The sequence below is a fragment of the Thalassophryne amazonica genome, chromosome 8 (assembly GCF_902500255.1).
Source record: "Thalassophryne amazonica chromosome 8, fThaAma1.1, whole genome shotgun sequence".
Taxonomy (NCBI): domain Eukaryota; kingdom Metazoa; phylum Chordata; class Actinopteri; order Batrachoidiformes; family Batrachoididae; genus Thalassophryne; species Thalassophryne amazonica.
In genome coordinates, this window is record NC_047110.1 from 59,439,658 (window position 1) to 59,466,242 (window position 26,585).

Consider the following 26,585-nt stretch of genomic DNA (forward strand, 5'->3'; position numbering starts at 1 on the left):
TCCCAAAGTGAGTGTTGTAGTATAATCAGCAGGACACCACTGTTGTGTGCAGTGAATTTTGTGACACTACTCCAAATGACTTTGATGCTATTGAAAATAAAAACAATCAAAAATTCTCCATAATTTTTGAAAATGACTTTTTCCCAAAGTGAGTGTTGTAGTATAATCAGCAGGACACCACTGTTGTGTGCAGTAAATTTTGTGTCACTACACCTCATGACTTTGATGCTATTGAAAATTTAAACAATCAAAATTCTCCAAAATTTTTTGAAAACAACTTTTTCCAAAAGTGAGTGTTGTAGTATAATAAGCAGGACACCACTGTTGTATGCAGTAAATTTTGTGTCACTACACCTTATGACTTTGATGCTATTGAAAAATTTAAACAATCAAAAATTCTCCAATTTTTTTTAAATGACTTTTTCCCCAAAGTTAGTGTTGTAGTATAATCAGCAGGACATCCCTGTTGTGTGTAGTAAATTTTGTGTCACTACACCTCATGACTTTGATGCTATTGAAAATAAAAACAATCAACAATTCTCCATAATTTTTGAAAATGACTTTTTCCCAAAGTGAGTGTTGTCATATAATCAACAGGACACCACTGTTGTGTGCAGTAAATTTTGTGTCACTACACCTTATGACTTTAATGCTATTGAAAAATTTAAACAATCAAAAATTCTCCAAATTTTTTTTTAAATTACTTTTTCCCAAAGTGAGTGTTGTAGTATAATCAGCAGGACACCCTGTTGTGTGCAGTGAATTTTGTGTCACTACACCTTATGACTTTGATGCTATTGAAAAATTCAAACAATAAAAAATTCTCCAAAATTTTTTTTTAAAATGACTTTTTCCCAAAGTGAGTGTTGTAGTATAATCAGCAGGACACCACTGTTGTGTGCAGTAAATTTTGTGTCACTACACCTTATGACTTTGATGCTATTGAAAAATTTAAACAATCAAAAATTCTCCAAATTTTTTTTTAATTACTTTTTCCCAAAGTGAGTGTTGTAGTATAATCAGCAGGACACCCCTGTTGTGTGCAGTGAATTTTGTGTCACTACACCTTATGACTTTGATGCTATTGAAAATTTAAACAATCAAAAATTCTACAAATTTTTTTAAATGACTTTTTTCCCCAAAGTGAGTGTTGTAGTATAATCAGCAGGACACCCCTGTTGTGTGTGTCACTACACCTCATGACTTAGTTGAAATTTTCAATAGCATCAATCACAATTCTCAAAATGTTTGAAAACAACTTTTTCCAAAAGTGAGTGTTGTAGTATAATCAGCAGGACACCACTGTTGTGTGCAGTGAATTTTGTGACTCTACACCAAATGACTTTGATGCTATTGAAAATTTAAACAATCAAAAATTCTCCAAAATTTTTTTAAATGACTTTTTCCCAAAGTGAGTGTTGTAGTATAATCAGCAGGACACCACTGTTGTGTGCAGTGAATTTTGTGTCACTACACCTCATGACTTTGATGCTATTGAAAATTTAAACAATCAAAAATTCTCCAAAAATTTTTTAAATGACTTTTTCTCAAAGTGAGTGTTGTAGTATAATCAGCAGGACACCACTGTTGTGTGCAGTGAATTTTGTGACACTACTCCAAATGACTTTGATGCTATTGAAAATAAAAACAATCAAATTCTCCATAATTTTTGAAAATGACTTTTTCCCAAAGTGAGTGTTGTAGTATAATCAACAGGACACCACTGTTGTGTGCAGTAAATTTTGTCACTACACCTTATGACTTTAATGCTATTGAAAAATTTAAACAATCAAAAATTCTCCAAACTTTTTTTTTTAATTACTTTTTCCCAAAGTGAGTGTTGTAGTATAATCAGCAGGTCACCCCTGTTGTGTGCAGTGAATTTTGTGTCACTACACCTTATGACTTTGATGCTATTGAAAATTCAAACAATAAAAAAATTCTCCAAAATTTTTTTTTAAAATGACTTTTTCCCAAAGTGAGTGTTGTAGTATAATCAGCAGGACACCACTGTTGTGTGCAGTAAATTTTGTGTCACTACACCTTATGACTTTGATGCTATTGAAAAATTTAAACAATCAAAAATTCTCCAAATTTTTTTTTTAATTACTTTTTCCCAAAGTGAGTGTTGTAGTATAATCAGCAGGACACCCCTGTTGTGTGCAGTGAATTTTGTGTCACTACACCTTATGACTTTGATGCTATTGAAAATTTAAACAATCAAAAATTCTACAAATTTTTTTAAATGACTTTTTTCCCAAAGTGAGTGTTGTAGTATAATCAGCAGGACACCCCTGTTGTGTGTGTCACTACACCTCATGACTTTGTTTAAATTTTCAATAGCATCAATCACAATTCTCAAAAATGTTTGAAAACAACTTTTTCCAAAAGTGAGTGTTGTAGTATAATCAGCAGGACACCACTGTTGTGTGCAGTGAATTTTGTGACTCTACACCAAATGACTTTGATGCTATTGAAAATTTAAACAATCAAAAATTCTCCAAAAATTTTTTAAATGACTTTTTCCCAAAGTGAGTGTTGTAGTATAATCAGCAGGACACCACTGTTGTGTGCAGTGAATTTTGTGTCACTACACCTCATGACTTTGATGCTATTGAAAATTTAAACAATCAAAAATTCTCCAAAAATTTTTTAAATGACTTTTTCTCAAAGTGAGTGTTGTAGTATAATCAGCAGGACACCACTGTTGTGTGCAGTGAATTTTGTGACACTACTCCAAATGACTTTGATGCTATTGAAAATAAAAACAATCAGAAATTCTCCATAATTTTTGAAAATGACTTTTTCCCCAAAGTGAGTGTTGTAGTATAATCAACAGGACACCACTGTTGTGTGCAGTAAATTTTGTGTCACTACACCTTATGACTTTAATGCTATTGAAAAATTTAAACAATCAAAAATTCTCCAAACTTTTTTTTTAAATGACTTTTTCTCAAAGTGAGTGTTGTAGTATAATCAACAGGACACCCCTGTTGTGTGCAGTGAATTTTGTGTCATTACACCTTATGACTTTGATGCTATTGAAAATTTAAACAATAAAAAATTCTCCAAAAGTTTTTTAAAATGACTTTTTCCCCAAAGTGAGTGTTGTAGTATAATCAGCAGGACACCACTGTTGTGCAGTAAATTTTGTGTCACTACACCTCATTACTTTGATGCTATTGAAAATTTAAACAATCAAAATTCTCAAAATTTTTTGAAAACGACTTTTTCCAAAAGTGAGTGTTGCAGTATAATCAGCAAGACACCACTGATGTGTGCAGTAAATATTGTGTCACTACACCTTATGACTTTGATGCTATTGAAAATAAAACAATTTAAAATTACTTTTTCCCAAACTGAGTGCTGTAGTATAATCAACAGGACATGGCTGTTGTGTGCAGTGAATTTGGCGACACCACATCTTATGACTTTGATGCTATTGAAAATATAATCAATGAAAAATTCTCCAAATTTTTTTAAAATTACTTTTTTGCAAACTGAGCTCTGTAGTATAATCAGCAGGACCCCACTGATGTGTGCAGTGAATTTGGTGATATCACTCCTTATTACAATGATTTATTCAATAATTTTCTGGTGTCTTTTTTTTTTCCCATGTATGCACTTTGTAGATGGTCCGTAAGCTTCCGTTTCTCTGCCGCCTGCCCGTTCAGATCAGTGTTATTTTTTTCAGCTCAGAGGACGGCTCATGTGGATAAAAATAAGGTTGTAGCTTGTTGTCTACCTTCCTGAGGTTAGAAACTAGTGGTGTTTGTCTTTCTACAATTTTTCTCTTAAGAGCTATTGAGCCGTGAACTTCAAATCTGTGAATATCTTTCTAACTTTACCTAAGTTGTGCGTGTGTGTAACCACATCCACAAATGTGTAAAAAAAAAAAAAAAAAAAAAAATCTGTGTTCGTACTTCGATTCATATGTATGTAACCAGATCCACAAATGTGTAAAATAAATAAATAAAACTCGTGTGTGTGTATTGGCTGTGTTCTTATACGTGACTTTTGCTACACTCCATGTTAGATCTGTAAATGCATGCAGTGATGTGTGTGTGTGTGTGTGTGTGTGTGTGTGTGTGTGTGTGTGTGTGTGTGTGTGTGTGTGTGTGTGTGTGTGTGTGTGTGTGTGTCGCCGTGGCTATTCAACTTCACACTACCAGGGGACGCAAGCAACAATAATATCGGTCACCCCTCCCATTTTAAGCCTGACCACCACTTCAGGTTGGATTCAATGCATTCTGGGTAAAATGTACTGATAAATAAATGTCCTTATTCTGCGGATTGCAGTGCTTTATGCTGCTGCTGTAGTGAACATGTTGAAGTTTTTTCGAGCTTGTTAAAATTATGTCCATAGGTGGTTTTGATGTCTAAATTATGAAACATGATGTCATAAGTGACTGTTTGGGTTGTTTAATGTGCTTCAAAATGCCAAGTTTCATGCTGTTAGAATGTGGTGATGTTGGAATAATCCCACAAATTTCTTCTATTTGTTCACAAAAGCAGACAATTTAACAATTTAACTTTTATTTTGGAGTCTGACTTCTTGTGCGTTTCAATCTTCAAACTAATGTATCACTCCATAAAACAGTTTTAATTTCTTTTATGGAGTGATACATTATCTTAAAGTTATTTAAATCAATGTATCACTTCCTAAAATGTTTTTAATTTGTTTTATGGAGTGATACGTTAGTTTGAATAACTTGAAACTAATGTAAAGTAACACATCACTCCATAAAAAAACACTATATGAAAACAAACTAAGGTATCACTCCATAAAAAAAGTTTACATTTTTTTAATGGAGTGATACATTAGTACGGATACAGATTCAGATTTATTTATTTATTTTTTATTTTTTTACACATTTGGAGATCTGGTTACACACAGATTTTGTTTTACACATTTGTACATCTGGTTACACACTTTTTTTTACACATTTGTGGATCTGGTTACATACGCACGAATTGAAATACAGATTTTTTTTTTACAGACTTGTGAATGTGGTTACTTACACACAACCCAAATACACATTTCCAAATACTTTGCTACAATAATGGCCCCATACTTGTAGCAATGTTTTAAAATTACTTTGTAAAAAAAAAAGAAGGTGAATTTATCCTTTGTAAAAAGTCAATTAAAGCATATTTTACACAATGACACTTTTAATCTTAAGTGTTCTCATTGTTGCGTTTAGAAATCCTCTGTTCCAACACTTTGCCTGAGCCAACCAGGCAGGGGGAAGCGGTCGCCTTTTATCCCTGGACCATCAACAATAAATATTACACGGCTGATGTCAGACTCTGTGTTGTGCCAAGCACATTTCAAGTGTCATCAGAGATTGCACAGACCATGCAAGCTTTCATCGGATATTTTGACAGTACAGTGGTATGTGTCTTCAAAAATGGAGGTGTACTGCTATCTGTCATGTGATAGTACATGTTGTGACCATTATGCATGCATGGCGTTTGCAGAAAGATGGGCTGGAAAAGCTGAATCCTTGGATATCAGTGGTGGAAGATATTGCTCCAGAGGTGCTCATTCTTGTGTGCGACAGAGTCTGTGAGAATGGTTAGTTCTCTGTCACTACCTGGAGTCTGGAAGTTGCAGAATGTAATTTTAGTGATATATGATGGTCTGAATTTGAGTGTTTAATTCTAGGGGTCACAAGACATGCAGCACAACAGTGGTGTTTGGCTCATGCCTTTGAGTTGGTGGAGCTGAATCCACAGGATTTGCCAGATGAAGATGGTAAGTTTATTGCAGAAATAGTAGAAACTGGAACATTAGTCAGTCCACAGAACAATACTGTTCAACTGTTACAGAACCGTTTTTAGTCGGACCCTGTCTGGAGTAGTGCTCACTAGAGTGTATACTGTTATCAAGGGTCAAACAAGTTATATTTTTTTCAAAGTGTTCATTAACTCCTGGATGGTCAGCACAATGTAGCAACTTCCTCCTCATCAAAGTTTACTGCTTTAATCACTTGTTTATTTATTGTACATTATTAGGATATACTGTAACATTTGCGCTGAACTTTTTGTTTTTGTCAGATGACTTTCCAGAGTCAACGGGAGTAAAGAGAATTCTTCAGGCTCTCAATGCCAACGTTTGGTCCAGTGTGGAGATGAAAGATGGTGAGTGACATCACCAGTATGACTAGGATAACACCTTCTGCAGTTGTTTATCTTTAATCTACCTATGCGCAGTATGTGGCAGTGATTGTTGATGTCTGCCTCTTAGGGCACAATCAGGGCTTTGGCCTGATGAGTAGCTTGGTGGGCTCCAGACACAAAACGCGCATTTCCCAGGATGCACCAGTCAGTGACATCTTCTGTTTGTTCATGATTGCCGAGTTCACTTTTTCATTATCTGTATTATCTTTGTTATACACGCAACAAAAATATAAACGCAACACTTTTGGTTTTGCTCCCATTTTGTATGAGATGAACTCAAAGATCTAAAACTTTTTCCACATACACAATATCACCATTTCCCTCAAATATTGTTCACAAACCAGTCTAAATCTGTGATAGTGAGCACTTCTCCTTTGCTGAGATAATCCATCCCACCTCACAGGTGTGCCATATCAAGATGCTGATTAGACACCATGATTAGTGCACAGGTGTGCCTTAGACTGTCCACAATAAAAAGCCACTCTGAAAGGTGCAGTTTTGGTTTTATTGGGGGGGGGATACCAGTCAGTATCTGGTGTGACCACCATTTGCCTCATGCAGTGCAACACATCTCCTTTGCATAGAGTTGATCAGATTGTCAATTGTGGCCTGTGGAATGTTGGTCCACTCCTCTTCAATGGCTGTGAGAAGTTACTGGATATTGGCAGGAACTGGTACACGCTGTCGTATACGCCAGTCCAGAGCATCCCAAACATGCTCAATGGGTGACATGTCCGGTGAGTATGCCGGCCATGCAAGAACTGGGATATTTTCAGCTTCCAAGAATTGTGTACAGATCCTTGCAACATGGGGCCGTGCATTATCCTGCTGCAACATGAGGTGATGTTCTTGGATGGCACAACAATGGGCCTCAGGATCTCGTCACGGTATCTCTGTGCATTCAAAATGCCATCAATAAAATGCACCTGTGTTCTTCGTCCATAACAGACGCCTGCCCATACCATAACCCCACCGCCACCATGGGCCACTCGATCCACAACATTGACATCAGAAAACCGCTCACCCACACGACGCCACACACGCTGTCTGCCATCTGCCCTGAACAGCGTGAACCGGGATTCATCCGTGAAGAGAACACCTCTCCAACGTGCCAAACGCCAGCGTATGTGAGCATTTGCCCACTCAAGTCGGTTACGACGACGAACTGGAGTCAGGTCGAGACCCCGATGAGGATGACGAGCATGCAGATGAGCTTCAATGAGACGGTTTCTGACAGTTTGTGCAGAAATTCTTTGGTTATGCAAACCGATTGTTTCAGCAGCTGTCCGAGTGGCTGGTCTCAGACGATCTTGGAGGTGAACATGCTGGATGTGGAGGTCCTGGGCTGGTGTGGTTACACGTGGTCTGTGGTTGCGAGGCTGGTTGGATGTACTGCCAAATTCTCTGAAACGCCTTTGGAGACGGCTTATGGTAGAGAAATGAACATTTAATACACAGGCAACAGCTCTGGTTGACATTCCTGTTGTCAGCATGCCAATTGCACGCTCCCTCAAATCTTGCGACATCTGTGGCATTGTGCTGTGTGATAAAACTGCACCTTTCAGAGTGGCCTTTTATTGTGGACAGTCTAAGGCACACCTGTGCACTAATCATGGTGTCTAATCGGCATCTTAATATGGCACACCTGTGAGGTGGGATGGATTATCTCAGCAAAGAAGTGCTCACTATCACAGATTTAGACTGGTTTGTGAACAGTATTTGAGGAAAATGGTGATATTGTGTATGTGGAAAAAGTTTTAGATCTTTGAGTTCATCTCATACAAAATGGGAGCAAAACCAAAAGTGTTGCGTTTATATTTTTGTTGAGTGTATTTTCACTGAGGCAGGCTAACCAAAGTTCACTTTCTGTGACAGCCTTCTGGTGTGCCAGTAGAGGGCGCACTTGTCAGTGAAGCTGTGACCCACACAGAGCGCGAGGCAAACACAGAGACCCAGGAAAACGCAGTAGTTGGCAAGTGAACTGTTTTTGATAACGTCTAAAGAAATGGTTCCTATACCACGTTCAGTTAGCAAAAAAAAAAAAAACCTCTTCTTTTACATTCTGTTTATCATGCCCACCTAATTAATAAGTTGTCGCATTGATCCTCACAGATCCAGTGACTGATTTAGACATTCAGGAACTTGCTAACCTCACAGCTGGAGATGCAGATGTAGATCATTTTGAGCGCCTCTTCACCAAATTAAAAGAGATGAAAGGTAATTGGAGTTCTGGTCCTAATCCAAATTATTTTAATGTCATTGTTTTTCCTCTCTCGGTGTAGAAATCAAATTCACTCACTTAAAATGAAATGTTTTGTTTTGCAGACAAAGCTTCATCGCTACCTCATGAGCAAAGAAAGGTTCATGCAGAGAAGGTAAGCAGATGATTACCAACATGTTTTCTTAGTCCAGCAGTGGAGATGAGTGTCTCAGATTGCAGAAGTCGTCTGATCTGCACCCCCATGAAAACGTTTTAAGCAGTCCTCAGTCTCAGCAGTGTGTGATGCTTACATTTGATTTAAACTGAAGCTGGTTCAGTGGGACTCTGATTTTCATGTAATATAACATTATGTTACAAAATGTAATTGCTTACAAGATGCAAACTACATTTCCAGGTGGCAAAAGCTTTTTGGATGGCCATCGGTGGGGATGAAGACGAGATAGACGGGTTGTCGTCGGGTGAGGAGAGTTAACCTGTAATGACTGACTGAGCCATTCTTACTTCTGAATATCAAAACATTTCCCTGGGGTATCATCATGACCCAGCACTCTTTGACCTGTTGCTCCAACTTGAAAAGACAAGGTTATCAAATGTTGCTGTAAGTAGTACAGTGTTAAACATCTGGCTTCTTCAGTGAAGTGACTGAAATCCTGTATTTTAGTATTGTTACTGATTGGAGTAGAGGGCCAATAGATCACCATGACTTCTCTTCTGAGTTACACTTTAAAGCAAATGTTTGAGGGTGATGAAGATGGGGAAAGAAACTTACAATTTATTGTGTGAGGTTTGACTTTAAACATTTGTGTATCCTTCTGGTACAAGTTGTCTCACTTTTTTTTAAGTGGCATAATGTGCCTTATCCTGAAAGTTGCAAGATATGTAATGCAAGTTCTAGTCCTTAACATAAAGACTTAAAGCACCTTTGTTTTCTCTTGTCTGGCTTTGAATTTAAACGATTGTTGAATTCTTACTGAAAAAATTGATAAGCAGTATACATGTTAGTGCACATACAGACCTTGCCCTGACTGATTTAATTCACTCATGTTTTGTTTTGAAACAGCTGGTGATGTAATAATGCCTCTGTTAGTACATACAGCATGTATTGTAGAGTTATGGGTCTAGCAAAGGCTTCAACATGTTCTTCAGCAGTGTTTCAAGCTTCAGTCACTACTCTGCAGTACAGACAGGGCTGTGGCGTCATCCTTTGTCAGGCATTCTATCCATCCTTGAATCCCAGTGTTAGTTTCCCTTTATGTTTCTCCCTGCGGTGCTTGTATTAGCTGAATGAGCACATGATGTGCCTGGGATTCATCAGGTGGATAACACTCTACATTAATTTCATCCACAGCAATTTTCCATGATCTGTCCATAAAACCATCCAGCAGGTAGCAGATGCATCTGTGGGTTGTTGCATAAGCAAAGTTGCTCATGATTGATGTGGCGGATCTTAACCGCTAACTGATCAGTCCGTTGTCTGTATGTGACCTGAGAGAATTAAGAATATTCTCTTAATTTGGTGACTTGAAAGATGATTCTTTTTAAATAACTGCTTACACAAGCTATGGAAGAAATCACTCCCCTCTTCACTCATTCATCCACATTTTTGCTGTACAAGCCGTACATTACTAGTGTGTGTGTAACATATACTATGGTGTAATCCACAGGCTTTGCAATAACTTTAAATTTTGTTTTGTAGACCACAACTGTTTGATTTGTTAAAGAGTTTACATTGTGGTATAAATAAGACACCACTGAATACTTCACATTACCCCAGAGTTCAGTCATTAACGCAAACAGTTTGGCAAAAGCCATGTTTGTAAACTTTTCTAAAGCCCAACTGTACCCTGTAAAAGGCAGCGAGTGTGTAGGTAGATATAGCGGATCAATCCAAAAACCATCTTAGTTTTAACATTAACTACATAATAACCCAAAGACATGTATGTCATCTGATGATCACTGGATGCTGGATTGATGAATCATTAGGAGCAGCTGTGGTCATCTGTGAGAGCCGGTTTCTGCACAGAAATGTAATAAGTCAGAGAAGTAAACTGTTACCAATTGTTTCACAGCTGTTATGTTCCAAGTCATAATATGGTCACTAGTCCACTCAACCCTGTGGAAAGGATTTTGCAAAAACTTAGCTCAAACACGTAGCTTGACACAGTTTGTCTGTCGTGTCCAAAGCCTCGGTCTGCCGGCCCAGACTATGGCTGCTTGTTTATCAAAAGTGGCTTTTTATAGTCAGTTAACAAAGCAATTAAAGACTTTGAAATTTCTTTTATTTAAATTGTCACTGATAACAAATCAATGGCAAATTAAAGTAAAAGACTACATGAACAAAAATGTAAATAAGACGTAGGAGACCACAAATTAAGAGTACCAAAATATACAAGATTTATCAACAAGCTAATGTGCTGTTGTACACAGTTTATTACTGTGTACCCATTTAAAATTGATAACATCAAGACTCTTACATGCTGCAAGTTAAGAATTACCATCATTTCATACAGTGAACAAGGACATTCATCATGTTACACATGCCTTATATTGTAGCTATGTACATATTCAGCATTTATTGGACAAGCACGTTAGTGACTAAAACTAGCTCAACAGTGAACAGTAACCGAGAAGTGCACAATTTATTCTTAAGGAGTACTGAGTAATATGCAGATAAAGAAAATTAATGAATGCTCAAATCACAGATGCCAAACAGTGATAAACGCCTAAATTCAGTCTACAACAAAAGTTCCATGCCTCTGTTATAAAATAACAGTTACTGCAGTAATTAAGCCTACAATTAAGCAATACCTTTAAGGGAATCTATGGCAGAAGTCAGAAGGGTTGACTGTGTTAAGTCATATACAAAGCTATAAATACGTATGTACAATTGTACTCAGACAATAATAAAAATATTCCCCATACAGGACAGTATCCAAAAATAACTTATAAAATGCATTTCTCACTGAGGAAAATAGTTTTCACACAAGGTCTATTAAAGAAAGGTCACCGTCCATGTTCTTAACATGGACAAATAATCATATTTAATAGACAATGTGGCCAGAGTACCTTGTACTTGAAGTATTAGCCACTTCATTATTAATAAAGATGTCCATTGAGTATTTGATAAGTTTTGAACATGACTTGAAATCTCTCAACTTATCCATTCATAATGCCTTGAGTAAAAGCGCTGGCCAGTCAGATGTACTCCAAACCTAAGTGACTTTTAAAGAAAAGAATGTTAAGTTACATTATAATTCTCTTCCATCTAAATCCAGTATATGCTTCCTGATTGAGTGGTACACATTAAGCATAGCATATGCACATTTAGCTAATTCATAGAATCAAAAGTAATGAAAATCTAAGCTGAAAGTGTACCGTAATGTCCAAGATAGGAAACAAGCACATCTTAAAAAAAAAAAAAAAAAAAAAAAATACTAGTTATTGGTATGACACCTGAATGAAGATACTGGTTAAAACGTGTTAAGCTACATATACAACAGAGGTGCCTGAACACAAGGAAACATCAACTGGAGACACTAAATTGTTCTAATAGAAAAGTGCTCTGCAAAGAGAGGAAGAGAGAGAGAGCGAGAGAGGAACAACACTTAGAAATGTGCTGATTCTAAGACACGCTGGAACAGTGGATGCTTGGAGATCCCATCTGTGTGAGCACTTTGTCCAGCCACTGCAAAGGCCCATTGAGATGCAGCTCTATCCAGCAGGGGGTGCTGGTCACTGTTTGACGTCTGCAGAGTAAAGGCAAACAGTTTATCGTTATTGCACTGCCACAGGTTGGCTATGTATGTATTCATTCTAACGCAAAATATAGATGCCTATTGTGCATGTCATTGCACAATGTAACTCTTATTACACACTCATTTTGGTATTAGATACAAGCCAAGCCCCGTATGTGACAGAACACATACAAACTCTGCATTAACTGCACCTTAAGTATGAAATTGATAGTTTTGAAATGGATACACACTCCTGAATTGTCCAGCAGGTGCCAGTGTTCACCAGGAGATCTAGCACAGTGCATGTGTTCATTTTCAAAATACAGGCATTCCAGAGGATTCAAAACAAATTCTGGACACAGACTAAGATGGCAGGTTACCAGCGGCAAACCACAAACTAAGGGCCCAGTCACACGGCACACGACGATTCCTGAACAAAGGGAAAAGGTAAAAAACGTCACAATTCGTTGAGAAAAGGTGGACGAAAGAGCATTTATCACCAAACAGTCTGCGAAGCAAGAGCGCAAAAGGGATGAAAGAGGAAATTAACAAAACCGGAGCTCACGATCTCGACGAAATGCACCTGGAGCCACAGCTGGAGCAGTGTGTGTCTGCGTCTCTGCGTTCCAGGACTCGGCGCTGGGACGGAGCTCATAGCACCTGAGTCCCGGAGAAAATGCAAACAGAATCTCTGGAGATCTGTGTGCACGTCAGTGGACCACCTGCTCTGGTTCCTCGTCCAGAACAAAAGAGGGATCATGTCTATCATTATCAGAATCCACACTGTGCGCTCCGTCTTCCTCCAATTAAAAAAAAAAAAGTGCACCGTGGTCACTGCTATCACTGTATTATGTTCTAAGCCATATATATTTATTTATAACAGAAAACTGCCAAAAGGGAGAATAAATATAAACGTTAGTGTAAAGATGTTTGAATATATCAGAACAGTAAATCAGTGCATGTGAACGCGCGCATTGACTCACATGCAGTTATTTCCACCAGCTGATCACTGATCCACAACGTGAATTTTTCCTTCCAGAACAGCTCTTTATATAATCATTTTGATTCATCTACCTGTTGCCACATGTACAGAAGGCCTGGATTGTCATTCCTACAGTCATATTATTATATTTAATACAAAATAAGCGCACGCAGGAGCTCCTGCTGCCGCTGATGCTTCATTCAAGGGTGATTCTTAGACTACAGGCACTTATGTCCTTTGATCATATTGTATGAAAAACAGAAAAAAGGGGAAATTTCACACTAATATAGTTATCTTTACAATGAAAGTGTGTTAAGAACTTTGTTCTAGGAGTCTATGATGACTTTTTCACCTTTTTTCAGCATCATTATATGCAAATATTGCCGTTTTGTGCTTGTCCCACACCCAGACTTTTGATCTTCAATGATAAAAATGAATGGTAAAGAAACGTTTTTTTTTCTAATGTTTTAAAATATCTCAGAATAAAATATCAGTAAAATAATCAAAACATAATTGGGGTATTCAATGTCATACAACTTTTTTTTTTAAACAAAATGTAGTTGTCCCACACTATTGCCGTAATTTCCACCACAACACAATGTCCCTTTAAACAGTTTGTATGAAAGATTGTTTGGGTAGTTTCTATGGAGATAAACAGTGACATCAGAGCACATGTATATAGCACCAAATCACAACAAACAGTTGCCCCAAGGCGCTTTATATTGTAAGGCAATGGTGTGGTGGAAATTACATTTACAAGGCCAATAGTGCCCGTAGTTAAAGAATCACCCTCAAGTACTGTCAGAAATTACAACTTTTTTGTTGTTTCAAATTCAACAGTTGCTTGTGGCAAAATAATTAATTATATCCACACAAAAGATTAATTCTGGCCTATGTAAGGTGCCTGAGCCCATTGAAGCTGCCCCCCCACACAGATCAAAAAAATCCAAGCAAGCAAGCTGTGTTTGCCCTGTAATTTCCGATGTACATGAACGCAGCAGCAGCCTCAGCGCTCACAAACTGGCTTCTGCGCTGTGTGAAAACGTTCAGCTGCTCCAACGAAGTCAAATTAAACAATAACGTTACAAAAACTACACAAATGCTTAAAAAACGTCAAGAACGACAGCAAAACGAGACACAGACGAATTGAGGTTTTCGTTGCCCTTCGTTCAAAATTTTCAACAGTTTAAAAATCCTGACGAAGCGCCCACTGCAGGAACAAGGCTGCGCAAAGGTTAAACAATGCCAACGACAGTCAATGAAAGTCCAGATTTCTTGTTTCGTCAGGTCTTCGTCACCCTTCGTTAAGTGCCGTGTGACTGGGCCATAAGAGCAGAACAGATGATGTCCTGGTAGAACAAGAAACAGAAGGGGGATAAATATGGCACTGTTTATCTTCCTTAAGACTGAGTTAAGAGGAAGAATTTTTATTTTTTTCCCTCTGCACACACCTTTCATTACTCTTGATTCTATACCATGTACCTTATCTCTTTACATCTGCCACTTAAACTACAAGAATTAGCATTTGAAGTTTCAAAGCAGCATTCCAAGTTGGCCATTGCAGCACCAGTGAAGCGTGGCACCATCCCCAGGCAGAGGTTCTATCTATTCTTTAATTAGAATTTTACTTTCATGTTAGATATTTTTGCTTGTATTGTGATGTTTGGATTCCTTTTCATGCAGACTGCAGAACAATGTTCAAAACACCCATATTTCAAAGACTTCAAAATCTTTCAAACAAGTTATTTGTGTTAAACCCCCCCCCCCCCCCTTTTTTTTTCTTTTTTTTATAAACACCAACCACAGCTGCACCTTCTGTCTATTCTTTAGTTCTGATCTTACTTTCCCATTCTGTTGTGACTGCTCGCTTAATTTGGTGAGTTCCTAGATGATGCCATTTCTTGATTTGAATTATCTTGTTCACAAGCTGGTTGCAAAGGACTATCTCACCCACATTTCTGCTGTCCAAGCCCTACACTGTTACCAGCACAGGCACTATATCCCCCAACTAAGTAATAACTTACAGATATATTACACACTCTCTAAACAGTATACAACAAGCTAGATGGGATTACTTCCATCATCTCTATTCTCCGCACGCCAGGAAGTCTGAGCTACTTGATGTGCTGCGTTTACATCAGCAGGCAGTAGGTGACTGAGTGTGTGGAAGTCCAGCATGGACAGTCATTTACTTCACTAAAAGATGTAGCGTTTTGCACAGAGGGTGCACTCAGTGCTCCTTGATAAACCTTTATAACATACACCTCACAGATCTCTCTTGACCCAATCAGAATGGTGAAATATTAATTATAATAATCTTACAGGCTGGCATTAATTGGTTTTGGTTAAGAAAAAACTAGCTTTTTAAGGTGCCAGACGTCACGGTGTGCCTGTGTGAGTGAGACAGTGTTCAGACTCATTGGCATATTTTTTTCCTCCACATCACGACTGTCCACAGTGTAGTGGGAATCCCCTTTGCACAGGGGGATTGAACATGACCGCATTCTTCTGCGGGGTCTTATGCATAATGTAAGTGATAATCTAATAAAAATATCTTCTTACCTCCCTGGTTTGTTTTCCTGACACAGAAGACTTAAAAAAAAAAAAAATCCCCATTCTTGTCTTTTTCCTCTAACCACTGCCATCTAATCTTGTTCTTCAAGCCGTTATCACAAGACAGGCTGTCCCCTCTTTTCGAAATTGTGAACTCTGCCATTATGTTTTGGATTTTTTTCACCCCAAAATTTCAGAAAGCCTGTGTCCAGAAGAACCATAAAATTAGGGAATGACCCTGTTCTGTCTGATGATTTGCGTATGTTAATGCTGTGTTTTACGGTCGCAAATTGAGTCTTACGTAAAACGGATATTTGCGACCATAAAATCCAGCATTAACGTCCACAAATCAGACACAAGGGGTTATTCCCATTCTAATCCAATTCCATAATTTGCACGGTTTATTTTTCTGTAAGTAATTCAACATGGATCTGTGTTTTCAGCGAAAGACCACTTCACTCAAGGTTACATCTAAACAAGCATAATAATATAGTCCAATTAAAACCGCTATGCAGACCGTAGTTTTAAGGAAATGTTGCTAGATTCCTGGTCCCGAGTCGTCAAATAACCCCCATTATTATTGTACGAGGGCTGTCAATAAAGTAACGGTCCTTTTTATTTTTTTCAAAAACTATATGGATTTCATTCATATGTTTTTACGTCAGACATGCTTGAACCCTCGTGCGCATGCGTGAGTTTTTCCACGCCTGTCGGTGACGTCATTCGCCTGTGAGCACTCCTTGTGGGAGGAGTCGTCCAGCCCCTCGTCGGAATTCCTTTGTCTGAGAAGTTGCTGAGAGACTGGCGCGTTGTTTGATCAAATTTTTTTCTAAACCTGTGAGACACATCGAAGTGGACACGGTTCGAAAATTAAGCTGGTTTTCAGTGAAAATTTTAACAGCTGATGAGAGATTTTGAGGTGATTCTGTCGCTTTAAGGACTTCCCACGGTGCGAGACGTCGCTCAGCGCTCTCAGGCGCCGTCGTCAGCCTGTTCAAGCTGAAAACCTCCACATTTCAGGTTCTATTGATCCAGGACGTCGTGCGAGAACAGAGAAGTTTCAGAAGAAGTCGGTTTCAGCATTTTATCCGGATATTCCACTGTTAAAGGAGATTTTTTTTAATGAAAGACGTGCGGACGGGTCCGCGCGTCGGGACGCAGCCGCCGCGACGCTCCGCCACAGGAAAAACACCTCTGTTGAAAGCCTTAAGGACAAGTTGGAACATGTCCTGCCTGTTAAACAATTTCTCATATACTCACTCCACTGAAAGCCATCAAAAGCTGCCTGGATTTTACAAATGGTTATCAACACGGAGGTGTTTTTCCTGTGCCGCCGCACCGCGTCGGCTGCGTCCCGACGCGCGGATCCGTCCGCACGTCTTTCATTAAAAAAAATCTCCTTTACCAGTGGAATATCCGGATAAAATGCTGAAACCGACTTCTTCTGAAACTTCTCTGTTCTCTCACGACGTCCTGGATCAATAGAGCCTGAAATGTGGAGGTTTTCAGCTTGAACAGGCTGACGACGGCGGCTGAGAGCGCTGAGCGACGTCTCGCACTGTGGGAAGTCCTTAAAGCGACAATCACCTCAAAATCTCTCATCAGCCGTTAAAATTTTCACTGAAAACCAGCTTAATTTTTCGAACCGTGTCCACTTCGATGTGTCTCACAGGTTTAGAAAAAATTTTGATCAAACAACGCGCCAGTCTCTCAGCAACTTCTCAGACAAAGGAATTCCGACGAGGGGCTGGACGACTCCTCCCACAAGGAGTGCTCACAGGCGAATGACGTCACCGACAGGCGTGGAAAAACTCACGCATGCGCACGAGGGTTCAAGCATGTCTGACGTAAAAACATATGAATGAAATCCATATAGTTTTTGGAAAAAAAAAAGGACCCTTACTTTATTGACAGCCCTCGTATTTATCGGTGATCACAGCAGTAATTGCAATATTTACGTCGGTCACTGAAGCTTACCATAGCAACAGCGTCTTCATGCCAAACTGGAAATTCTGTGAGCAGACCCATAGATTTCTCCATCTGGTCAAGCGCTTTGACTAATTCTGTATCCACAGAATCAATTACTTCGTATGATAAATTAAATTCAACAATTTCGGCATTGTCGGCGCTCCACCAGTTTCTCTCTCAGCTGCCAGCACCATTATTGACATCTGCCTAGCAACATGGTCAGGGCGCAGAGTAATACATCAAATGCGAAACAGTTTTGCCACCGTCAACACAATATTTTATGGTCAGAAATCTCACACAATTAACCAATCAGATTTGTGGAACAACTGTAATTGGATTAGAATGCAGATTTAGCCTGCTAGCGTTTGCATGTAAACAGTAAATTCTTCCCAGACAGAATGTGAAACATACGTAAGATCAAAGACTGACCAGTTGTCGTTTCTGTTTAATGGATTATTATAAAAAGTCGGGTCACCGTTTTGGTCCTTTTGCTCAAACCAGCCCCATTTTCTGATTAACTTTAAATCGTCTCCCTGCACAGAACAATGTTTCTTCAATTTGTTTTGTAGTTTCAACACGGCGTGGAGTTCATGGTAAGATATGGAATGGCGTCTCATTGGCTGCCATGTGGACAAGCAGCGGCATGTAACATTTATCCTTCGGCCTCGGATCAGGACGTGAAAACGTCAGACTTAATCCACTGTGTTTCCAAATAATTTTATGGAAAACAAAAATACTTTTGAGTTTATTGGTGGTTTGCAAGCCAACACGGTGCATTACCGCCACCAACTGTTTGGGTGTGGAGCATTTATGGATTCTGACATATGTTATTAAAAATAACCAGGAAACATTCAATAAGTAAAAACCTGCTCAATACTTATATCTCCAAAACACTGCTACACCCTCCGCTCCATTCTTTGTCCACTTGCTTTTCACCTTCAAACTTTGTAATTGTCAAGATTTTAAACACTCAGAACCTCTCAGTTTGTCTTGTTGAGCTTGGGGCACAAATTCCATGTCCCAGCCTGTTCCACAAAAAGCGAGAAGCGAGGGGCAGTGAGCACTCAACAGTTTACTGAGTGATAACATCACAGGCTGGGACAAAGACGGTGCCATATGGGCTGCCTGCTACGGCAGGTGTTTTATTGTACCTTTAAGAAATAAACAAATTTTCAGTCTAAGCTGTTGAATGCAGACTTGAACTTCACAGTTGAATTAATGTGAAATATTAAAAGGTCAAGAAGCAGCTTGAAGACATTTAACTACAGATCTGGTGTTTTGTGACAGAATAAAGTTAAAAAAAAAAAAAAAAAAGCAGACTGGGTGGTTGCTCCACTTTGGAAGTTGTACTATAGTTGGAAATGTCAAGAGTTTGATACAGGTTTTGTTTTGTTACCAGAGGCCAAAATATGGCATTGGGTATTGCGAAGACTTTGCGTCTCTCCAGTCCTATTACTGCCAGGGTCTTCAAATTCACAGGGAACATTCTTGGGACACAGACCTTGGACAAGTTCAAAGATGGCTAAGCTTGACCTATATTAAGAGGTCACATTCTGTTTCCTATTATGATCATATGACCGACAGCATGAATCATGCAAATCTGCTTTATTTGTGGTGGGGGGGTGGTGGGGTCAGGATTCTGGCAAGGACACGGTGACAGCCAATCAGAGTAGAGAGGCACCATGACATCACTGGCTGGTCTCTCTCTGGCTACTAATCCAACATGACGGAATCCGCTCTGAAACAGCTGCATTTCTGTGTAAATCCAACATATGTCTCATATTACGTTAAAGCTAGCAAGAACTCAGCACTTCTAAAATTGAAAACTCTGTTTTTATAACCTGATAACACCTCCGGAGTGATTTACAAGACATCTCGCGGACGTCAGCGTGCATGCGCATCACACACACTCAAAGGTATCTTCCGGTCTTTTCAAAAGCTCATGTATACGCCCATGCACACTGTCCTGCAGATGGTGTTAAAGGTGAATAGAAAATTGACTGATTGATTGAGTTAATTCTGTAACCTCATATGGCCAAGGGTATTTTGGGGCTGCATTTTATACGTATATAATGTTCTTGATTTATTCTCAAAAACTGTTTTATGAAAAGAACCATTGGGGCAATAACAAGAAAAGACAAAAACATGCACTGCACTCAAGGAAGTAGAAATACTTATTTACCTGTATTCTGCTCCCCACCCTTTGACAAAACTCATGCGAATGGTGCACATCCTAGTGAGTTGGTATACGGCCTCAAAGCCCTGGTTAACGGACTGAGTGAGTAGAGCAGCAAACTCCTGGTTGTTAAAGATCTTCAGATTACAGCCTGAAAAGACATTATGATTATATTACCACAAATTTAAACAAAAACAAAAAGAAATTGTCTGTCACAAAATGATTTGTGATCTGGTTTTGCTGAGAGGAGGGAGGAGAATCACGATGGACGATGAAACGTTGAAAGCAGCCAACAACGCCAGGTTAGAAACTGAATGCCATATAAACAATAACTTTAGATCAAGGGTGGGCCAGAAGGGTCAACTCGGTGCAGGTTTTCTTTGGTTCCAATGACCTAAGCAGGTGATGTCATAGATGATCAGGACTTTAAGATGAAGGAAGGAGCTCATTAAGAAAATCAGCTGCTGAGGTTGATCACTTGCAACAAAAACATGCACGTTCTTGCTCCTTGTACCCCATACTAGATGGCCCATTCTACAAACAGTGACTGGGTTGTTTAGTCCAGACAACAGGACCATTTGAATGGAATATTTATTTCACCTGATGTCACACTGCCCCAGTTGCTACATCTTAACCACCAAAGACAAAAATATCAAACTGATTCTAACAATTGATTCTCCCCCTCCCCAGGGCTGTGAAATCTGAGGAAAATTTGCAGGGGATCTGGGGGGGGGGGGGGGGGGGGGTGCACAGCGTCCAGGAGCTGGGGTCTAGGGCCCTGTGGGGCCCCAGAATTAAATTTTTATCTAATGATACTTTTTCAGCATCTCCTGGAAGAACAAATCTCAAAATTACTGTATATTTAAATGATCCTACATTCAACCTTTTATTTGACCTGTCAATGATGATGTTGAAATAACAGAATATGACATGGAAGTAGGACCTGGAATGATTTTCCTTTTAATTGTAAACAAAATTATGCATTAACTCAGAATAATTAAACTACATGAAATTAATGACGACTGAAAAGACTGTTACAGCATTTCAAAAACCACAGCTAAAGCTTGTAGAATACGAATATTTGGAAAATCATGGTAAAATATCAATAACATACCTTATAGGTATGTAAAAAGTCACTTATATTCTTCTTAAATTCATGCAGCCTAAATCCATTCAAAGCCACAATGTCTTTTTTACAATGAAAGAAAGTCTGGATTAGCGAAAAAAAGTCATAATTTTGTCTAAAATCCTGTTTGAACAGCAGAATGTTTATTTTCCAGGGAGAGAAAAATTCTTACTGTGTTTCCTGAGAGGGCACAGTTCACTTTTCCCGTTTCTTTTATCTTTCAGGTGTGTTGATGAAGCCAGCGACAATTCCACGGATTCTTGTCGTTATAAGACTTGTTTAAACAGTCTTTCTTGCCATCTTCTCTCTGTGCGACATCGCTCCGTGACACAGGCATGCTGCACAATTCTTTTAAAAACTTGAACGCTCCAAAAGTTTGCGATGTCCACATGCTACATTTAACTTAAGCGCCGCACAGGAGCCACACAGCGTCGCCGCAGCAACCAACCAGTCCTGCTTTACGACAACTGTCGTAACAGCTATGCTTTGAGCAGCATTTTTCCTCTGCGGATCCGAGGAAACTGATTTGTATCTGTAACACATAGATCAGTGTCCGCGGACTTATAAAACTTACAAGATGTCGTAAAAAAAGAGAACGCTTTGCGATAAGCATTTTAAAAACTCAGTGATGTTCACGATTAAAGAGTACATCACTAACACACACCCCCCCCCCCCCCCCCCCCCCCCCCCCCCCCCCCCGCCCATGATGAAATCCGCGGAATTCCGCGGATCCGCGGAGTTTTCACAGCCCTGCCTCCCACATAGTTTCTTGGCTAGCTTTTGGCATTTTTTTTTCTTTTACTATGGTTTTATGTATTGGGGACATGTTTTCTCTCATTCTGACCTGGAGGGATTTTGCAGACTGTTGCAGGATGCCAACCATAGCGCTGGTTACAGTTGGGACTCTGGACAAAGATGGCACTGTCACTGAGACATTCTGCAAACACCTCTCCACCGATGTAGTACAACCTCACACCCCGTCCTGGAAAAGAAAGAGAACTTAGTTCACTGGTTCCAGGGGTTCCTTGATTTTGCCACCTACCACTGCACAAGGTTGATGCATGTACAGTGCATTTGAAAGTAGTCACAATGCTTTACTTTTTCCACATTTTGTTATGTTACAGCCTTATTTTAAAATGGACTGAATTCATTTTTCTCTTAAAATTCTACTCACAACACCCCATAATAACAACATAAAGGTTTTTTGCAAATCTACATATAAAAAAAAAAGAAGAAAGAACTCACATGTACATACATATTCACACCCTTTGTTCAATACTTTGTTGATGCACAATTACAGCCTCAAGTATTCTTGGATATGATGCCACAAGCTTGGCACACCTATCTTTGGGCGGTTTTGCCCATTCTTTGTTTGCAGCACCTCTCAAAGCTCCATCAGGATAGATGGGGAGCATCGGTGCACAGCCATTTTCAGATCTCTCAAGAGATGTTCAACCGGATTCTGGTCTGGCCACTCAAGGACATTCAGAGAGTTGTCTTGAAGCCACTCCTTTGATATCTTAGCTGAGTGCTTAGCGTCATTGTCCTGCTGAAATATGAACTGTCACCCCAGTCTGAGGTCCAGAGCACTCTGGAGCAGGTTTTCATCCAGGATGTCTCTGTGCATTGCTGTATTCATCTTTCCCTTAATCCTGACTAGTCTCCCAGTTCCTATTGCTAAAAAAACATCCCCACAGCACCATACTTCACCACCACCATGCTTCACTGTAGGGATCATGCCTGGTTTCCTCCAAACGTGACGTGGCATTCACGCCAAAGAGTTCAATCTTTGTCTCATCAGACCAGAGAATTTTGTTTCTTGTGGCCAGAGAGTCCTTCAGGTGTCATTTGGAAAACTCCAGGTGGGCTGCCTTGTGCCTTTTACTAGAGGAGTGGCTTCTGTCTGGCCACTCTACCACACAGGCATGACTGGTGGATTGCTGCAGAGATGGCTGTTCTTCTGGAAGGGTCTCCTCTGTCCACAGAGGAATGCTGGAGCTCTGACAGAGTGCCCACTGGTTCTTGGTCACCTCTGATTAAGGCCCTTTTCACCTGATAACTGTTTAGACGGGCGGCCAGCTCTAGGAAGAGTCCTGGTGGATCTGAACTTATTCCATTTACGGAGGCCACTGTGCTCATTGGGACCTTCAAAGCAGCAGAAATGTTTCTCTACCCTTCCTCAGATTTGTGTCTCGAGACAATCCTTTCTCTGAGGTCTCCAGACAATTCCTTTGACTTCATGTTTGGTTTGTGCTCTGACATGCACTGTCAGACCTTATATGTAGACAGGTGTCATTTCCAAATCATGTCCAATCAACTGAATTTACTCCAGGTGGACTCCAAGTAAACTGTAGAAACATCTCAAGGATGATCAATGGAAACAGGACGCACCTGAGCTCAATTCTGAGCTTCATGGCAAAGGCTGTGAATACTTATGTACATGCGATTTCTTTATTTTTTTTTTTTAATAAGTTTGCAAAAATCTTATACAGCTCCCATTGTCATGGGGTATCATGTAGAATTTTGAGGGAAAAAAATGAATTTCATCCATTTTGGAATAAGGCTGTAATATAACAATATGCAGAAAACGTTAAGTGCTGTGAATAATTTCTGGATGCACTGCACCTGCTGCATGTTGCAATGTTGCATGCTATTACATTCAGTTCCAATAGGTGTTACAGGGTGACCAGGAAAAAGGCCATTCAGCCATAATGTGTCCTGTTAATGCTGACCTTTAATGCAAAGGAAGCACACCTTCAACATGGGGGTGGTAACAACCATATTTGCCAACCATGTCATGAAGTCTCATTTCGTGAATTTTTTTTCCGAGCGCTGTATAACCTGCTCCTAAAACTGATCAATATAATTTACAGTGAATTGAAAGACAAAACTTGAATGTAGGGATGTTGCCGCTCAGATGAGATCACAGTTTAAGGGGAAATAAAAAAAGTTAAAGAATAATGAAAAGAAGGTGTCTGATGTTTAAATAACATTTTAAAATAGAATTTGTTTCACTAAATTGCGATATGAACAGTACTAGTGAATAAAAATACTAAACATCATAAAAAGTATTTTGAAAAGAAATAAAACAGACCCAAGTTTTACTTCAAATTCTTTTTTTGAAATGAGGATGTCTACATTGTCTGGTGAGAGGATAAGAACAATTATTTTTATAGCACCTTCAGGATAAATACAACTTAGAAAAGGTCGTGAAAGGGTATTTTTTCAGAGTTCAGTGGACTCTCGGCCACTGACCTGAGGACAGACCTGGTCTCTTCTGTGACCAGTTCTCCTCTGATTGCAGGGGATAGAGCGGTTTCTCCTGAAACCAGCTCTCCTCTGTCTGTAGAGGCTAGAACTGTGTGTCTACTACATTTAACAGGTAGGCTCTAAAATCTTTGATATCAGACTTTAAAAATGTTTATTAACTGTTAAATCTTTATTCATTAAGCTTGCAATAATATGTTAGCGGTCTAAAAATTATCTGATCAAAATTTATCAGAAAATAATTGATCCGATGATGGTTTTCAAAGTTATCTGAAAAGCTAATCCGATAATGAAAACATTAGCTTCACTAATTAGCGGTTATCGGATTAGTGGAACTGTGCCCTCCACTGGCTTGGACTCTTAAATCCATTAACCTTTATAGGCTGTCTCTGTAACGGAGTACAAACAGTGGAGACTATCTGCCTTCAAGTTAGCATGACAACTCTGTCACACTATTGGTAAACTTGGCAATGAACCCACAGATCAGTTGTGTGCCAAATTGTGAAGAGCAGTCTGTTTGAATCACGGATCAACTATGATCCGTTACACCATGACCTGAAAGTCTTGCTGGATTGATCGGAACCAATGCAAGTCGCAGTGACTAGACTGGTGTGGGAATAGAGAACCAGATAAAAATTTTTCAGTCCATTGGAATCTTGTGCTTCAGACATTGTCAATTCAGGTACATTTTTCTGACACTTTTTCACTGCAAAAATGTGTCACATTTGGCATCATAACTGTTTCTACAATGAACTTTTGGTGATTTGTATATTATTTTTAATGACTGGGTTTTAGTTTGCATTTCTTACAGAGGGGCCAGGTGTGTCACTTGGTTACAATAGTATGAAAACATTCCCTTAAGTGTTAGTTAGTTGGTAGCAGTCAGGTCTGTGCATAAGTCCAGCCCAGTCCTTATAAAGCCTCACCAAGCTAAAGGTAAATAGCATGTAGCTGGCTCTGAAATTAGCTTATTAACCTATTTATGAGCAAATAATGCACTCCAGAAATGTGTTCATCAGGTAATGTCAGGTTGGTATTCAATCACCGATTTTTACCCAAGGCCAAAATGTGGCCATAGAGTATTGCCAAGGCCTTGTGTCCATCTGTCCATCCGTGCTCAGCTTAAGTCCAGTCCTCTTACTGCCAGGGTCTTCAAATTCGCAGGGAGCATTCTTGGGACACAGACCTTGGACAAGTTCAAAGATTGCTAACATTGACCTATATTATGAGGTCTAAAGGTCACATTCTCTTTCCTATTTTTATGTTCATACGGCCAGGGTATTTTAGCATTGTGTATTAATATTAAAATTTTTAAGTTGAAGTTGTAGCATTCAAGGTTAGTATATTATTACAGCCACATAAACACAACGGGGAGCAGCAATCCTAACATCATTTCTCCTGTGATGTCATGTCACATGGTAGCAACAAGCTGGAAGAGCACAACAAACCAGCAAGATGGCACTGATTAGCTTGTTTTGGGACGGCACCCTTTCCCGAAGCATCCAGGCTCATCAAGCAATGGGAGAATGCTTTTGAGGCAAGACATACAATGAAGATGACACACAACTGGGAAATTTCGATGATAAAAGGGCAAGTTCAAGCCAGTATTAAAGACAAAAGTTATGGTGAATTTCTGATTATAATCATGGAATGTTTATTATTTGGTTGCACTCGGCATCAAAGCACTGATCCATATTTTGGGATGCAGCAGTATAAGTTGGTGTGTTGTTACATGCTGGGTTAGAAAAGTACATCCAGACAAATGTACACTCAATCACTTTATTACAGTGAGGAAAATAAGTACTTGAACACCCTGTGATTTTGAAAGTTCTCCCATTTAGAAATCATGGAGGGGTTTGAAATTTTCATCTTAGGTGCATGTCCACTGTGAGAGACATAATCTAAAAAAATAATAAATCCGGAAATCACAATGTATGATTTTTTTTTTTTTTAATACTTTATTTGTCAATATGGGCCAACATCTCTGAGGACTGTTTACAACACCTTCTTGAATCTATGCCATGAACAATTAAGGCAACTGTAACACAAAAGGGGCCTGGTGAGCGTATTTATTAAGGTATCTGATTGGTACTGGCAGATATTGAAGGTTCCAGTATCTATTTATCGGACCTGAAAAGGCTGTGGTGTGCCATCTGTAATTAATAGATATGGCACAAACCTTTCAGTCCCTCCCTTGACAGGCTGTACACACAACGTTTGCACTGTTAATCCTAAATGTGGTCACAGTATATACTACAAAGTGTATTTGCGGAGCGCATACTTTGACTACCGTAATAACAGCCAATAATTATTGCTGTCAGAGGAAAGATTTTCAGGGCTGTGAAATGAAAATTGTGAAATCCGAGGAAAATTTG

At 39.2% G+C, this 26,585-nt stretch overlaps 2 protein-coding genes across 3 annotated transcripts in view; one reads left to right on the forward strand and one right to left on the reverse strand.

Moving 5' to 3' along the window:
* The window catches only part of aagab (alpha and gamma adaptin binding protein), a 28,871-nt gene extending 19,543 nt beyond the window's left edge, over nt 1-9,328 (forward strand). The window contains exons 2-10 of the mRNA XM_034176405.1: nt 5,205-5,395; nt 5,482-5,578; nt 5,669-5,758; nt 6,061-6,144; nt 6,251-6,327; nt 8,059-8,155; nt 8,296-8,400; nt 8,509-8,558; nt 8,799-9,328. Of these exons, the coding sequence (XP_034032296.1) occupies nt 5,205-5,395; nt 5,482-5,578; nt 5,669-5,758; nt 6,061-6,144; nt 6,251-6,327; nt 8,059-8,155; nt 8,296-8,400; nt 8,509-8,558; nt 8,799-8,876 (869 nt within the window). The 3' untranslated portion in view covers nt 8,877-9,328. The remainder of the gene's footprint in view (nt 1-5,204; nt 5,396-5,481; nt 5,579-5,668; nt 5,759-6,060; nt 6,145-6,250; nt 6,328-8,058; nt 8,156-8,295; nt 8,401-8,508; nt 8,559-8,798) is intronic.
* A 2,468-nt stretch (nt 9,329-11,796) lies between these two features.
* smad3b (SMAD family member 3b) overlaps nt 11,797-26,585 on the reverse strand; it is a 75,450-nt gene continuing 60,661 nt past the window's right edge. The window contains exons 7-10 of one of the 2 annotated variants that reach the window (XM_034176407.1): nt 21,788-21,925; nt 19,824-19,968; nt 12,010-12,150; nt 11,797-11,809 (exon numbers count right to left, since the gene is read on the reverse strand). In XM_034176407.1, the coding sequence (XP_034032298.1) occupies nt 12,027-12,150; nt 19,824-19,968; nt 21,788-21,925 (407 nt within the window). In that variant the 3' untranslated portion in view covers nt 11,797-11,809; nt 12,010-12,026. Of the gene's footprint in view, nt 11,810-11,830; nt 12,151-19,823; nt 19,969-21,787; nt 21,926-26,585 lie in introns of those variants that run through there. The other variant, XM_034176406.1, reaches the window with a different exon arrangement.